The 16663-nt window shown below is 44.1% G+C and overlaps 1 protein-coding gene across 2 annotated transcripts in view; it reads right to left on the reverse strand.

Annotated features, from left to right (window-relative positions):
* The window catches only part of mfsd14a2 (major facilitator superfamily domain containing 14A2), a 36304-nt gene extending 21853 nt beyond the window's left edge, over positions 1 to 14451 (reverse strand). For both annotated transcript variants that reach the window (XR_005281386.1, XM_038291915.1), the window contains exons 1-2: positions 14195 to 14451; positions 1567 to 1662 (exon numbers count right to left, since the gene is read on the reverse strand). Coding sequence is in view for 1 of the 2 variants with exons in the window: in XM_038291915.1 (XP_038147843.1) it covers positions 1567 to 1662; positions 14195 to 14278 (180 nt within the window). In the remaining variant the exon portion in view is untranslated. The remainder of the gene's footprint in view (positions 1 to 1566; positions 1663 to 14194) is intronic.
* Positions 14452 to 16663: the final 2212 nt, after the last annotated feature.

Genomic DNA, 16663 nt, shown 5'->3' on the forward strand with positions numbered 1-16663 from the left:
ATCCCTCTTGACTGGTTCCGCTCATATCTCTCCGACCGCACTCAGTTTATTCAGCTCAAATCTTTCACTTCGCACCCTTCCCCTGTCACTTCTGGTGTTCCTTAAGGCTCAGTTCTTGGCCCCCTCCTCTTCATCACCTACATTCTTCCCCTTGGCAGTATTTTCCGGAAATTCAACATTCACTTTCACTGTTATGCGGATGACACCCAGCTTTATTTATCCAGTAAACCCACTTCCTCACTCCCCCCCTTGTCCCTTACTAACTGCCTACTTGAAATTAAAGACTGGTTCACCTCAAACTTCCTTAAACTAAACAGTGATAAAACAGAACTCCTCCTCGTTGCCACTAAATCCACCCTATCAAAAATCAAAAGTTTCTCACTACCCATTGACAACTCCTTAGTCTCCCCCTCCCCTCAGGTCAAGAGTCTGGGTGTCATCCTCGACTCCTCCCTCTCCTTTCAGTCTCACATAAATAAAATTACCAGGTCTGCATACTTCCACCTTCGCAACATTAACCATCTCCGTTCCTCCCTCACCACACATACTGCCTCTGTCCTTATCCACAGCCTCATCACCTCCCGTATTGATTATTGCAATTCTCTTCTTTTTGGCTTCCCTCATAAATCTCTCCATAAACTTCAACTTCTTCAGAACTCAGCTGCTCGTGTCATCACCAGAACCCCCTCCTTCCATCATATTTCCCCTGTTCTTCACCAACTCCATTGGCTCCCAGTTCAATTCAGAATTCAATTTAAAATCCTTCTCTATACTTTCAAAGCCATCCATAACCTTGCTCCTCCATATCTGTCAGACCTCCTTCACATTGCCACCTCCTCCCGCTCCCTTAGATCCTCCTCCTCCATCCACCTCACTGTACCCCCAGCTCGACTTGTCACCATGGGGAGCAGAGCCTTCAGCCGCTCTGCTCCCCAGCTCTGGAACTCACTTCCTCCCGACCTCCGCAGTATTGACTCTCTCCCCTTATTCAAAGCCAGACTCAAAACCCATCTGTTCCAGCTCGCTTATCTGTGAATATACTGCTCTTTTCCCTATCCATGATTGTTTTTTGTTTTTTATGTTCCTGTATCTGTATTTTGTATTTTCATCTCTTTTTATTTATTTTTTTTGTATTATTTGTAAAGTGACCTTGAGTGTCAAGAAAGGTGCTGTTAAATAAAATGTATTATTATTATTTAACAGTTTTACACCAACATCTCTGCAGGAGCTGAGATTATGGCTTGGATTAACCCAAATTATTCCGTTGACCAGGGCGTCTGACGCTTTGGACGTAGTTGAGGTATGTCGATACCACAGTGGCAGCTGCTCAAGACACTTGAAGATGTTCTGGACCAGACGGTCCAAAGACGTTGGAGTACCTCTAGACCCCCCCCTTGACGTGAGTCCAATATAGAGTTTGCATGTAAATTGCCCAGATGTTCAAAAAGCAGTTCTTATGAACGCAGCATAATATTGGCACAAGGCATCCTTAATGTGACCAAATAAGACAAAGCTCTAAGGGTACTGGACTTTAAGAAAGCTTATGCAACAGTTTCTGGAGCTTACCGAGAGCATCGGGGTAGTGAGAAGACCCCATGCGAAAAACTCCAGGAAAATGACCACCACAGCATGGTAGACACTGGGCTCGCCGATCCCCTGAGGCTAAAGGGAGACAGAGAAAGACAAAAAGGACAAAAAAGAGTTAGTTGACATGCAACATCATTCTGAGAGAACTTCAACATTTCTGATAATGGGATCACACTAACAGATCTAACTTTAGGCCACAATTATATCCAATTACTATCTGATGTATGATCCCCCATGAACCAGTGGGAGAACCCACACCTGGGGATTTGGATGTTGTGGAGCAGGATTGGTATTTATACTAAGCAAAGCAAAGTTATGTTAAATTTTACATTTTATGGTTGTTTTGTTGAGAGTACTGGAGATTGTGTCATGGACTGCAAACACATGACAGTAATAAAACCAAGAAGTCTTCTTTATCAAGAATTTGATGGACGAAACAACGGTTCAACAGCTAAAGGTACAGTGGTGCAGTATGCTCTGCAGGTTCATTTATAGAAAACTGATCTAGCAGTCGTTGGGGAGCATAAATAAACGTCCTTATAATCGCTAATAAAACTGACTTCCTTGTGAGAAGGTCTTTTCACTCTACAGAATCTTTAAATTGACAAAGTTAAGCTTAGAACTGAAAATGAAGACTGCTTAGCAAACACAATGAGGTGAAAACATTACAAAGCCCACTTTTAAAAACAAGTTCCTCTGTTTGTTTTTCCAATTATGTTGGAAGTGTGCAGTACTTCTTTACGTACACATATTTTCCCCCTGATAACTTTTTTTAATTTTAGCAAATGGAAAACTATACAACTGACAGAAACTGAGGAACAAGCTTTTACTGATTCATACAAATGAGTCAACTTCCTCCAAATTAATTGCACGGCCAGTGATACATTAAGAGATCACTGTGCTATTGAGAGGTGAGCACCCAACCTGCATTTTGCTGTGACTGGATGAAGAGCTGGTAGAAAATCTGTCTGCTGGGGGTGAAACGAAAGTTACTACCGTAACTACGGTTCTATGAATCCCGGATGACCGCCAGAGGCGGTGCTTCAAGCACTGAATGATCATTCTTGCGCATGCGCAGGTCGAGTATTAATGACAACAAAGTCAGCTGTGACCTGCCGGGGACCCACGTGACTCTATATAGTCACGTGGCACCCGGCAATCAATCCCTCAATCTTCTCGCGAAAGCAGAGATTCCGAGGGACCAAGCACTCTGGCGGTCATCCGGGATTCATAGAACCGTAGTTACGGTAGTAACTTTCGTTCTATTTCATCCCTACTGACCGCCAGAGGCGGTGCTTCAAGCATTCAAGGAACAACGACTACACCACCCACCTAATGTGATGTAGAGGCATGCTGCTCGAGGATTCCCTGAAGCGGATGGGGCGCAGCCACATTCACCCTGTAGAACCGAGTAAAGGTACTAGGTGACTTCCAGGAGGCCGCACGACATATAACATCCAATGGCACCCCAGTCATAGCAGCAAACGATGTCGACATGCCCCTTGTAGAGTGGCATTTCACTCCCGCCGGCAGTGGCCGGTCCTGCAAGGCATAAGCCTTGGAGATCAAATCCACAACCCAGTGTGCAAGTCGCTGCTTAGAAAGTGCCTGACCTTTCCGTGAGCCAGCGTAGCAAACAAAAAGGCTATTTGTCTTTCGGAAGGATGCCGTGGCATTGATGTATGTCTCAAGGGCACGGACAGGACACAGTGGTTCAGAGGGACTTCCGGAGTCAAACCGGGCAAGATGGAGAGGCTGGGTGCTGCCTGCTGGCAGTGATACCTTAGGAATAAATGCTACATCAGCCCACAGTGTAACGCCTGAGCCATCAGGATTCCACCGGCAGCAGGGTTCGGCTATCGAGAGAGCCTGTAACTCCCCTACACGTTTTGCGGAAACCATAGCTAAAAGGAACGCAGTCTTCAGTGAGAGCCATTTGAGGTCCGCCGACGCCAGGGGCTCAAATGGGAGGGACCGAAGAGCCTCAAGCACAAGAGAAAGGTCCCACGCCGGTGCCACAGGGCGGTTGGGTGGATGCAAACGCCGAGCACCTCTTAAAAACAGTACAACATCCTTGTCTCGGCCCACAGAACAACCATTCAGCCCAACATGCCAACAGGAAATGGCAGCCACATACACCTTTAAGGTAGATGGGGACCGTCCTTGATCCAGCAATGCCTGCAGGAAGGTCAGTATGTCAGAAACTGAGCACTGCACCGGGTCCTGCCCTCTATCACGGCACCAGGTCGCAAAGACCGTCCACTTGTTAGCATAGACAGCTCGCGTGGACGGCGCCCATGCATTAGCCATTGTATGCCCTATGGACCCAGTGTATCTTGAGAAGGTGGACCCCGGCCTTGCAGGGGCCAAATCCAGAGCTGGAGCCGGTCTGGTTCGGGGTGCAAGATCTGACCCCCCATCTGGGAAAGAAGGTCTCTCCTGGAGGGGAGACGCATTGGCGAGCCGGAGCTGAGCTCGCACAGTAGAGGAAACCAAGTCCTCGCTGGCCAGTAGGGGGCCACCAGCAGGACCCTGTGCCCCTCCTGACGTACCCTGAGGAGAGTCTGAAAAAGTAGGCTGAATGGCGGAAAGGCATAAAGGAGGGTCCTGGGCCAGTCGTGTGCCAGAGCATCGTGGCCCAGAGGGCTGCTGTTGTCCAACGAGAACCAAAGGGGACAGTGAAATGCGTCCCTTGAGGCAAAGAGGTCCACGTCCGCCCTGCCAAAGACCTTCCAGATGCACTCCACCACCTCTTGGTGAAGCTTCCACTCCCCTGGAAGCGGCTTCTGACGGGATAGAAAATCTGCTGGCACGTTCTCCGGCCCTGGGATGTAGGCTGCTCTGAGGCTGGCTATGCGTGGAGCTGCCCAGGTCAGAAGCCGTTGAGTCAAGCACAACAGTTTCCTTGACCTCGTGCCCCCCTGGTGGTTGATGTGAAAGACCACTGTGGTGTTGTCTGACCTCACCAGCACGTGCGTCCCCCGCAAGCCTGGAAGAAAGCTCTGAAGAGCCAGAAGCACAGCCTGTAACTCCAGGACATTGATGTGTTCCCTGCCCTGCCGCTGGGACCATGTCCCCTGTGCCATTTGACCCCGCCAGGTTGCACCCCAGCCCGTGGAGGATGCATCTGTAAACACAACTTCCCGACGACACGGGAGGGAACCGAGCGGGACCCCTGTGGTCATAAACAACCTCACCCTCCATTGGGACAGAGACTGAAGACACTGAGGCCCCACCCGAAGTCTTCGGAGACGATGAGTGTTCCGTGTGGGATCCAGATTCAAGCTGTTCAACCACATCTGGAGGGGCCGCAATGACAGCAGCCCCAAGGGCACTACGGCGGACGCAGCTGTAAGCATGCCCAAGAGTCGAAGATACCGCACAAGAGGCAGCGCCATGCCGCGCCTGAATTCCGGGAGCACGCTCAATATACTGTCCACCCGCTGGGGTGACGGGCAAGCAGTCATTGAGATGGAATCCATGGCAATGCCCAGGAAGACAGTCTCCTGTGAGGGGGTCAGACTGCTTTTCTCCATGTTCACCTGCAAGCCCAAGCATCCCACATGATGGAGCACTAACCGAGTATCTCGAACCGCCTGGTCCCACGTCGTGGCACAAATGAGCCAGTCGTCCAGATATGGGAGGATCCTCAATCCCTGTGCCTGCAGAGGAGAGAGGGCCGCTGCAACACATCGGGTGAACACCCTGGGGGACAGTGAAAGTCCGAACGGGAGGACCCTGAACTGGAAATGCCTCCCTTGAAAAGCAAAACGAAGAAACCGCCAATGGGGTGGAGCGATCGGAACGTGAAAATAAGCATCCCTGAGATCTATGGAAGTGAACCAATCGCCCGGGGAAATCGCCTGCAACACTTCCTTGGTGGTCAGCATATGAAAGGGCATGGCCTTCAAGTACACATTCAGGCCTCTGAGGTCCAAGACTGGACGCAGGCCCCCGGTCTTCTTCGGAACCAGAAAATACGTGGAATAAAAGCCCCCTGGATCCAGCAGGGGGTCCACAGGCACTATAGCACCCTTGGCCAGCAAGGTGCAGATTTCTTGGTTCAGTGCCTGTGCCTTCACCGGGTCGTGGATCACAGTCATCCTGACCCGGCCAGGGATAGGTGGCCGGCGGCGGAATTGAAGACGGTACCCCCGGGACAGGGTGGACAACACCCACAAGTCCGGGGTGTGGGCAGCCCAGAAGCTGAGCTGTCCCGGGGAAAAATAACCGACCGCCGGCCCTAAGGCATCATCTGCGGGTCCCCCGGCCCTTCGAAGGCCCGGGAGGACGCCGGCCAGACTGCGCGGCTCGAAAGGGATGAAAGGACCTCGTCCCAGCCTGGTCTCGAGCTCTGTTCCTCCGATCTAGAGCAGGTCCCCGGACCGATCTCTGACCTGGTAACAGACCCTGGGGCTCAGTGGGAGAAGGAGAAGGCACTAAGGACCTCCGTGAAGGACCCGCAGCTGCCCAGGTGCTTACTGGCTGGCGATCACGTCTGTGAAGCCCTGCCAGCTGTTGCCTCGTTCTAGAGGCCTGAGCCGTACGGTCCAAGGCGTCCAGTGCCGCCGAACCAAAAAGCTCCCCCGGGACCACAGGCAGGGCCCGGAGGGTCCTCCTACAAGGCTCAGTTAGTGGTGACTGCGCCAACCAGACCTGGCGGCGAGCATGAACCAGTGTGGAGAGTGTGCGTCCAAGTTCCCTCGTCATAAGAGCAAAGGCCTGCAGAGATGCATCAACCAGGCCTTGCGTGGCATGATCCAGCGGAACAGATTCCAAGGAGGAAGACAGGGCCAGCATAAGATGGGAGAGAGAGTTCCCAATCCGGCCCATGCGGGCCCCAGAGTCATAGGCCTTACAGAGAAGGTCGTCGGTAATACGGCACTGAGGACGCGGACAACGGGCATTGGGCCGCAAGGCCTCATCAGGCGGGATTATAAGAGAGGCAATGCCCGGTTCCACCGCTGGCATCTGCCCCAAGCCAACCTTGGGTGCCTCCTGCATAGCTGCCAGGACCCTGCCATCCGTCGTCAGACGTGAAAACGCCTTGGTGTCTGACCAGCAAGCATGCAGTTCCCGCACATACTCCGCCGAGGGAGGAACCACAAAGGCAGTCTCTGACCTACTGCGCCTAAAGAAGGCGCTGGAAGCCGCAGGCTGGGCCTGAGGAACACTAATCTGTAAACGGGCAAGAGCCGTTCGAATAGCGGATGTCACAGACTCCCCCGTATCCTCCTGGGAGGCAATGGAGTCCGACCCAGAGGCCCCGGAGCCCAGCTCCGGAAGGTCCTCACAGAAATGGGTGCCAGAGGCCGCCACAGAAACAGCATCGTCGTCATTGACTGACGTTTCATCCTGCTCGGTAGGGAGAGCCGTGCCGCGATCACCAGCAGTCTGAAAGGACTGGAGGAGGGCTTTCATTTGGGCCAGCTCAGTAGTGAGATGATCCACTCTGGTGGACAACCTCCCTGCATCGGTCCGTCTAGCACGCTTCGTCGGTACCGAAGGTGCAGCCACAGTAGATCGTTTGCACACCGCTTTCTCCATCGGCAAACGAGCACGCGGCGAAGCGCTCGCCCAGTCGGTAGGCTGCTCCAGTGCAGCCAACCGATCCAGTCTGACCGACCGGGGCATGACTCGACAGTTGGGGCAAGCGTCATCTGACAGCGCCTCCCGGAGATGTTCCACACCGAGGCAGGAGGGACACAAGTCATGCCCGTCATCCGGCTGAAGTGGAGCCAGACAGGTCGAGCAACATAAATTATCCAGCATCATACTGCTGAAAGGCGTGATCAGCCTGCTACCAAGGACAAGTCAACACGAGCAGGAAACGCTACTGGCGACTCGTTGTAGGAAAACCCCGCAGAGATTCCAAACTCAGCGTGAGCAGAAACGCCACTAGCAAATCGATTATTAACTAAAGATGAACTCAGCACGAGCAGAGACGCCACTGGTGAGTTTAGGCAAACAAACTATAGAAGAACCCAACGCGAGCAGAAACGCTACTGGTGGGCTTAGGCAAACAAACTGAAAACAACTCAGCGCGAGCAGAAACGCCACTGGTGAGTGTAGATAAACAAACTATAGAAGAACCCAACGCGGGCAGAAACGCTACTGGTGGGCTTAGGCAAACAAACTGAAAACTCAGCGCGAGCAGAAACGCCACTGGTGAGTGTAGATAAACAAACTATAGAAGAACCCAACGCGAGCAGAAACGCTACTGGTGGGCTTAGGCAAACAAACTGAAAACAACTCAGCGCGAGCAGAAACGCTACCGTGAGTCAAAAGAGCCACAAAATTAACGTGGCAAATCAAAGCGAACAGTAAACTACTGCTGAGAAAAGAACGAAAACTTACCAGTCACCGCAGATCTGGTAAGGTGAAAGCAGCTTGTGCAGCCCCTGGAGGGCGAGACTTACCCGCAGCTCCGACCAAACCCGGTCACGGGGCTACCAGCAACAAGCAGCCAGGAAACTAGTGGTATACACAGAAGCAACCAGCTTCACACGACCACACTCCGGTACTCAACACACCTGCGCGCGAGAAGAACAAAAGGGATTGATTGCCGGGTGCCACGTGACTATATAGAGTCACGTGGGTCCCCGGCAGGTCACAGCTGACTTTGTTGTCATTAATACTCGACCTGCGCATGCGCAAGAATGATCATTCAGTGCTTGAAGCACCGCCTCTGGCGGTCAGTAGGGATGAAATAGAACCATAATTTCTGAATGGTCTGATGTAGATACAGTAAACTAGGCAGGAAGCAACAATCATACTTACGAGGGCCTAGATGTGTCAAGAGTAGAGTTAAGAGGTTGACCAGAGAAATTGTAAGGAAATGAAACTTTTGTGGTTTTCCTTTTCTCATGCTCACAACTCTCCCTTGTGTAGACTTTCATGTAGATTTGACTTTTAACCCCTTAGCTCCCACCGACCAGGATGTTTTGACCTCACATTTTGATCCACATCTAACAGCAAGCCAATTTGTAGACAAAATGTTGTACCTCTTTAAACATGCAATCCTATAGATAATGACCACCACATCTCATTATTTTCAAGGAAAATTGAAAATATAATCAAAAAAAGGGTGCATTTTATGCGTCTTATACAGTATTTCAGCCATTTAGATAATCTACGTTAGGTGGAGGTGGGAAACGTCCTTCACGTAAAAACACCATCCCCAGGCACATGCATCGCTGTATTCCTTGTGCCGCTGGTACTCATCAACTGAGTGACTGCTCAAAGTTTGACATATTTAGTTAGCCAATATGATAAGGTCTGCAAAGAAGTATTGGAAGTGTGGGGATTGCCTAAAAGTTAGTGTTTATTTATGTGTATAAGGAGTGAGAGGAGAGTAGAAATGACTAAGTGAAAAGTGCTTGTAAAAGAAGAAAATGTCTGTTAAGCTAAATGTAGAAATATGTTATTTTAAGGTCAAATTAATCACAAAATTAAAATAATCCAGTTTGGTACTTTTGGTCTGATTTTGGATCAATTGTGTCAAATGGACATTTTAAATACCAATAGGTTCAAATTTTCACTAGAGATTTGAAATTTACACCACATGAACAAGTGTAACGAGTTGGCGAGGTTAACTGTGAATTAAACCCAAAATATAGAGTATTAATAATTGCATTTCTTTATGCAAGGGGGAACAAAATTATCATTTTGGACATGTTTGAAGCTACATAGTTCAAGTTGTGTAAAATATTAATAGTTCATTGTGATTAGATACATCCCAAGCATGTGGGATTTATAATATAATTTTACTGGTCTATGGCATTTCGATATGAAATTTGTTTGTGCACAACCTATAAAAAGGTTGGAGCTAAGGGGTTAACTAATTACATAACAGTGATGGATCCATGCAATCATAACTAATTACATATTACTCCCACTTTCCACAATATAGAGCATAATTCAGTATCAAAGTCAGTGGATTATGAACTTATGATCTTTACTTTTAGCACAGGCTTCTGACCACAAACACCTGTCGATGAACCAGGGCAAATTATAGTTAAAGGTTAAAAAGTCTCAGCTAAATCGTTCCCACAGATTTGAGTCCTTATAGTATGAAACTGAGACATTAATTATCACATTTATCTTTCTGTGTTTTGAGCCAACACTGTTGCGACCAAGACCCTCCCCCACACTTTGCTGTGCACTGCCGGTCCGCTGGATAAAACAGGACTACTTTAGTCCCCTCTTTGTATACAAAAACTACTTATTCAGCTGTATGGAAATACATCCTGTTGAAAAACTTAAACAGTCATGATGCACAGACAAAGGAAGCGCCGCTCATTTCCAGGTATTACCAGATTAAACCACATCCAGCAAGTGTGAGCAGCATGTTTGCTAAACAGAAGACTGCAAGATCAAGCCAAGTACAACATCTAAACAATATACTTGCTATTTTTCATGTAGCTGAACAACAAAAAAGTAGAAAGCTGTTTTTGTAGTTGAACTACAACACAGTAGTTGAAGCTAAACTCTATCTAAACCTGTTGAAACAATGCTCTGACAACCTATTTTTGAGGGTTTGTTAGTTTTATGTGACCTCAATGTGTGAAACTAAGAAACCCTAAAAAACAAAAACAACAATACTCTACAGAATTATAATGCATACATATTCAAATGACTAGCAAGAAAAAATATTTTTTCTATCTAAACATGCTCGTAATCAAAGATACAAATAAAGATATAAGCTAAAGATACAAACCAAACAGAAAAGAACAGTATCCATAGTGGAAAATGTTACTGAGAGAAGACAGCAAAGTAAAAATGAATTCAGAGGAGGCAAACAATATTCATTATAATCAATTCTTGAGTGAGTGCATGATGACACACCAAAGGCATATCAAAAAGAAATGTACCAATTAATTGATAACCGATCGCAATAGGCAGATAGCGCTCTTAACGGTATTGATTGGATCTCTAACAATTGATCAAAGGATGCCGATCGGATGATGTTTCTTACAACAAACCTCTGCCAGGACATGTATGCCGTTCTGTTCCTGTATGTTGCAAAACACAACAGATAGCTAACAGCTTCTACAAGAAAAGACACACTTCTTTCGTCTAAAACACTCGTCTAAAACTGCAAAAACAAATAATATAAACATGTTTCATTTACATTTGTTTCCAGAATATATCATGTAACACTGTGCATTAAATAAATGAAAAAACAAAACCAGACCGCTAGCTTAATGCCAACGTCAATGGGAAAACCCCCCAGAGATGCTAATGGTTAGCATTTTCAAAGGAACACCTGAAGATAAGCTCAGTATGAAGTTATGAAGCAACTTAAAATAAGCTGTGTATGAATGTCCGCCCTAATCCCTATACAGGTTACTATAGTGGTTACATTACTTTACATGAGTTTCCGAACATCTACTGGATGAAAAGGTTGTGGGCTCACAAAGGACCTTGAAAAGTATTGATCATCCATAGACACTAGATGAGCAGATATATTCCAGAATGCTTTGCAAGAGCTCTCCTCACAATGCATTATTGGATTTGTTGGGGTGGCAAGACAGAATAAAGACGGTGCATGCACCATGCAGAGTCACATGACAGACACTAGATGAAAAGCAGTGATCATCTGCCTGAACAGTCAGTTTACTGACTTCACTGTAAAGTCCACTTTATAGTCCCGCTTGATATAGTGGTTGAGGGTTTTAGGGGTTAGGGCGGACATTCAAACACAGCCATTGAAATTAATTACCAGCAAATGTTTTTCTGACCATGTGATTAAGAAAACTGACAGTTTAGTCTGAAACACTAGAGGTACCAAATAAAACTGCAGCAACAGCTGTCATCACCTGAGATGGTCCTTTACTAAGTATTAGTAACAGGACATCACCCATGCATTCCTAATTCTCAGACGCAGATCTCATAATCCATGGTTTATTGTAAGACTCAATTCCTTTTTTCCATAGGGAAAATAAGGTTTATAATTTACAAATTGTATCAACTGGTGTGTTTGCTCTGAACTGAGAGTAGAGGAGCACAGCGGTTGATTAAAGAAGCCTGCAGGGCAAACAGAGCGCTGAAAGCAGAGGCTGCATCTTGCCCGCACTAGCTATAGGGGCTAACTGCAGAGGATACAAGGGAGGTGGCAGTAGATCTTATGGCACCCTGGCAGAGTGCTGAAGGTGGGGGAGAGTAGGTGACAGTTGTCTGGTGTCTGAGCTGGGGGTAGGATGACAAAACAGCCCTTCTAGGGAAAAACTGTTTGTTTAAAAACCGACACAAAACCTCTACAGGACATTCCCGCTTCATTCTTTGTCAACATCATTTTCTCAATCTTCCTGTTTGATTTCAAAATAACCTTGTCTCTCTTGCCTTTTTTACTAAAACAGTTGTCAATTCATAATACTTTCTCATTTATCAATGATGAGCTGTCAAACGTCAATGTACATGAGACAATGGTATTGAACAATCAGCTACAAAAACCCTTTATCGGCGCATGTCTAATATCAAATACATTTGAGAAGTTCGTATCTGAGAGAATCTATAAACATTACACTATTTTATGTAACTATATGGAGAATTAAAAGAAACAAGTTAAAGTTCAAAAAAATATATACTACATATCTTGTTGTACTGTTATCTGAAAGCAAATTAAGTCCTGGCAAAAAACAAAAATAAACTTTATCAGACATACACTAGAGATGGGCGACAGTGGCGTTGGATGTAGGAGTTTTGCCCTGAAATCGAAGGGTTGACGGTTCAAGCCCCGACTTCGACTTTCAGTGTCGTGTCCTTGGGCAAGACACTTCACCTGCATTGTCTACTGATGGTGGTCAGAGGGCCCAGTGGCGCCAGTGTACGGCAGCCCTGCTTCTGTCAGTGAGCCCCAGGGCAGCTGTGGCTACAATGTAGCTTGCCACTATCAGTGTGTGAGTGTGTGTGTGAATGGGTGAATGAATGTAATGTAAAGCGCTTTGGTCAAGTCTCCTAACTTGAATAAAGGCGCTATATAAGTACATGCCATTTACTATTTACCATAGAGATGTATGAAAATTTTAGTTTAACTGCTTTTGACTTTGACTGGCTATTTGAAAATGGAAAAAACTGCCTGCAGATATCAAGAGTTGAATTTTATGTTTCTGTCTGTTATTAATCATTCTGGTTTAAAAAGTTTTGCCGGCCTTTTTGAAAACTCACAATTAAACTTACAATTAGTAATTCAAACTGCAATTACAGATGATACAGTATTCTAATGAAAGCATAAAATGGGGGTGCAATTAATGTTTAAAATAATATTTAAGTAAGTAAGTAGGATATATTTATATAGTACCTTTTTCAGACAAGCGTCACAAAGTGCTGTACAATATGAAGCATAAAATACACAGCAGCACAATATAAAATAAATTAAATAATGTTGAGCTAAAGAGCTTTAATTAATAAAAACTGTTGATATCACCTCTGGTCCTAATGGAAATATTTAAAGATCACTTAAAACCAAAACGCTTCATAACATATGACTGAACATTTAACTCATGACAAGGAATAGACTTTTTCCATCTCAGAACATTGGGTGCTATTTCAAGGATATTAATTAGAAAACAAACCTAGATACATGGTACATATTTCTAGGCTGAAGGGTTCTCTATATTATTTGTAAATAAGTTTTGTTTATAGAAAACCGGACCAATACTTTTGAGGATTTTATCTTTTTGGTAGGGAAAGTAAAAGCAATAATCTAAGGTTGTTTTAGATTATTAATTTTCAGACTACTTCTCTACAAGACTTTTATTTTCCGTTATATCTAGAAAATTAGCCATTTGGTCGTTCTTTATAACTCCTACAAAGAAATTTTAGAAATTGGGTTTAGAGCTGTACAAAACCAGTGATAAGAAATGGGTAAAAAAAAACAAAAAAACAAAAAAACTGGCAGGTGCAGTGTGATTTTTAACCCTAGTATAAACTGCATGACGACTGCAGGGCTTCTGTTGAGAACAGAAAGCAATTATAACGCTGGAATGTTGACTAAACATTACCAAACACAGTATATGTCAAACACATTATGTCACAGGCTGTGGCTAAATTCAGTACAAATCTTAAGGAGACAAAATGACCACTATGTCTATTCTTGGGCAGCATCTAATAAATGTAGTTTCAAAAAGAAACATTACACTTAAAATAATATAAGAGCAGCAATAAGAACAGTAAATAGGAACAGCTAATTGGAGCTAAAGTTTGGCTGTCTGAGGTTTTCTCTCTCTTTTGGGCAGTAATACAATTTAATAATAATCGGTTAACTTGGAATTGAGATATAGAAATGATTACATAAAATGCTAGGGGAAATAATAATTTATGTAGGTAAAAAACCCCAGTGTTGTTGACATTAGCCAGCTAGCCTTACCTGAGCTGACGTGTAAACCACTAGCAGGCCGCTGTGGTACAGCTAGCCACTTAGCTTAGCGGTTCCTCCAACTGCCAGACTGCGTTTAACGGTTAACATTATATTCAACAGACAGCCAATAAAAACTTCAGCTATGTTTGCATAGGCTACACACGGCTTCAGTCTAAATAGGCGACAGAGAGTTATCGTACCCAATGGTTACCTAAGTTAACGAAGATAAATAAATATTTAACTCACACTTCCTCCATCTTTTATTATAATTTTCTTTGCAAGAAGAATGCTGCGGTTCAGCCGCTTCTTCTTCTTTTTCTCCCCCGTCATTGTTAGCTTATGTCCATCCTTGGTGTCAAAGGGTCGTCGTCGTCCCTACCAAAAAGTAAACAAATATTCTAAATTTGGGCTACTAAGCTCATTACACTTCAACTATAGGCAGCTAGCAGCGAGCTAACTAAATGATGATTTTTCATCCCCACCTCAGTTTAGCTTGTCTTCCTGTACCGATAGTAGGCCCGCCCCACGCTGTGTAATACTCTAACACAATTGGCTAACGGTCAGAAAGGCGATACAGCTTTCTTCTTCTTCTTCTTCTATTGAGTTTTCTGGCAGTTTGCATCCTGTGTGCATTACCGCCATCAACTGGACGGAGATGTAATTCAGAAATATAATGTCTGTATATCTTTATATCTTCATGAAACTAAATTCTATCTATACTTACACACACGCACATACACACACTAAATTCTCCCAGCTAATTCTGTATCTTTTAAATATTTAATAAGTGCTTTAATTATCTTATCTGATTGATGCTTCCCTAATAAATCTGCCATCTTTACTGAACTCCCCATTACCCTTTCCAGTTCTTTCCTCTCTTTTGTATATTTGCTACAATAGATCAACACATGTTCTACTCCTTCGATTTCTCCGCAATAACAACAATTACCCGTTGGATGTTTCCCTATTATTTTTAGACCTGCATTTAAACTAGTATGCCCAATCCTTAACCTGTTTATCCATATTTCCTCTCTTCTACTCATTATACTGTTATATCCTATGCTAATATCTTTATGTATTTGATATATATATCTTCTGCCATACCTTATTTATTTTATCTTTAATAATTACTTTTATTTCTGTTCTACTTAGCGGGACATCATATTCAATTTCTCCTACTTTAACTGCTTCTTTAGCTAACTTATCTACTTTTTCATTACCTAAGATTCCTTTGTGTGCTGGAACCCATGTGAATTGAATACTTATATTTTGTTGCCTTATACCATACATTAAATAACTGACTTCATCTAAAAGATCTTGACGGCTTTCAGATTTTCCACTTTTAAAACTAGTCAGGCAAGACATTGAATCTGAACAGATAACTACATTTCTAGGCTTCACCTCCAGCACCCATTGCAATGCTAAAATAATTGCCAACATCTCTGCTGAAAAAATTGATAAATTATCTGTTGTTCTTCTCTTGATAGAAATATTTTCTTTTGGAATATATACTGCTACTCCTGTTTTACCATTTTCCTCTTTTGATGCATCTGTATATATTTGTGTCATATTTTCATACCTTACTTCTAAATGCTGCTGAATAATTTGATACAAACCTCCACAAGACTCTTCTATTTTTTTAGTTTCTAAATTTACTATTGGCATTTCGAAAAACCATGGAGCAATTTTAGATGTACTTACAGTTTTACAGTATGTTATATTACTTATCCCAGAATACTCTGCATAAATATTTCCTTCCCATCCAAAACTCCTTATATTATGGCCATATTCCCAACATTCTCTGAATATCTGTTTAGTAGGGTGATTTTCCTCATGCCCTTGTAAATTTAACCAGTAATTTATTGACAGTTTCATCCTCCTTAAGTCCAGTGGCATTTCTCCAGTAATCACTTGAAGAGCAGGAACTGGAGATGTTCGAAAAGCACCACTACATATCCTAAGCGCTTTGGCTTGGATTCTATCTAAATCTAACAACAAAGAATTTGCAGCTGATTTATAAACAATACATCCATAGTCCAACACAGATCGAATTAAAACATCATATATTCTTTTCAAGGATGAGCTAGTTGCCCCCCGTCATTCCCTGACAAACATTTCAATATATTAATACCTTTTTTACATTTATCAATAATCTTCTGCATATGTATCTTAAATGAAAGTTTTTCATCAAACCATACACCAAGGTACCTTATCATATTTACCTGTTTCAATTCATGCCCATATAATCTAAGATCTACTGTTGGATTATCCCTTTTCCTTGAAAAACATAATACTTGTGTCTTCTCAACAGACAAACGAAACCCCCATTCGTGTGACCATCTTTCTACCGTTTTAATTGCTGATTGCATTCTATTTTTTAAATAACTAAGATTTCCTCCTCTCACCCATAATGCCCCATCATCTGCATATAATGCTTTATTAATTCTAAAATCTATATTATCAAAAATATCATTAATCATTATATTAAAAAGCACTGGACTACATACACTACCTTGTGGAGTTCCATTTTGTATATCATAAATGTTTGAATAATTTACCCCAACTCCGATACAGCTTTGCATCTGATTTGCTAAGATAAAGAGGATGCCGCGGCCCTCGCGTGTTGATTGGCGGGGAATACACCGCGGCAACAAAAAGGAAATACCATATATGGCTACTCCTTTTTTGTTTTTCGGCGATCCCCGTGTGTTTCTC

The sequence above is a fragment of the Cyprinodon tularosa genome, unplaced genomic scaffold, assembly GCF_016077235.1.
Source record: "Cyprinodon tularosa strain WSP-4 unplaced genomic scaffold, ASM1607723v1 ctg304, whole genome shotgun sequence".
NCBI lineage: Eukaryota > Metazoa > Chordata > Actinopteri > Cyprinodontiformes > Cyprinodontidae > Cyprinodon > Cyprinodon tularosa.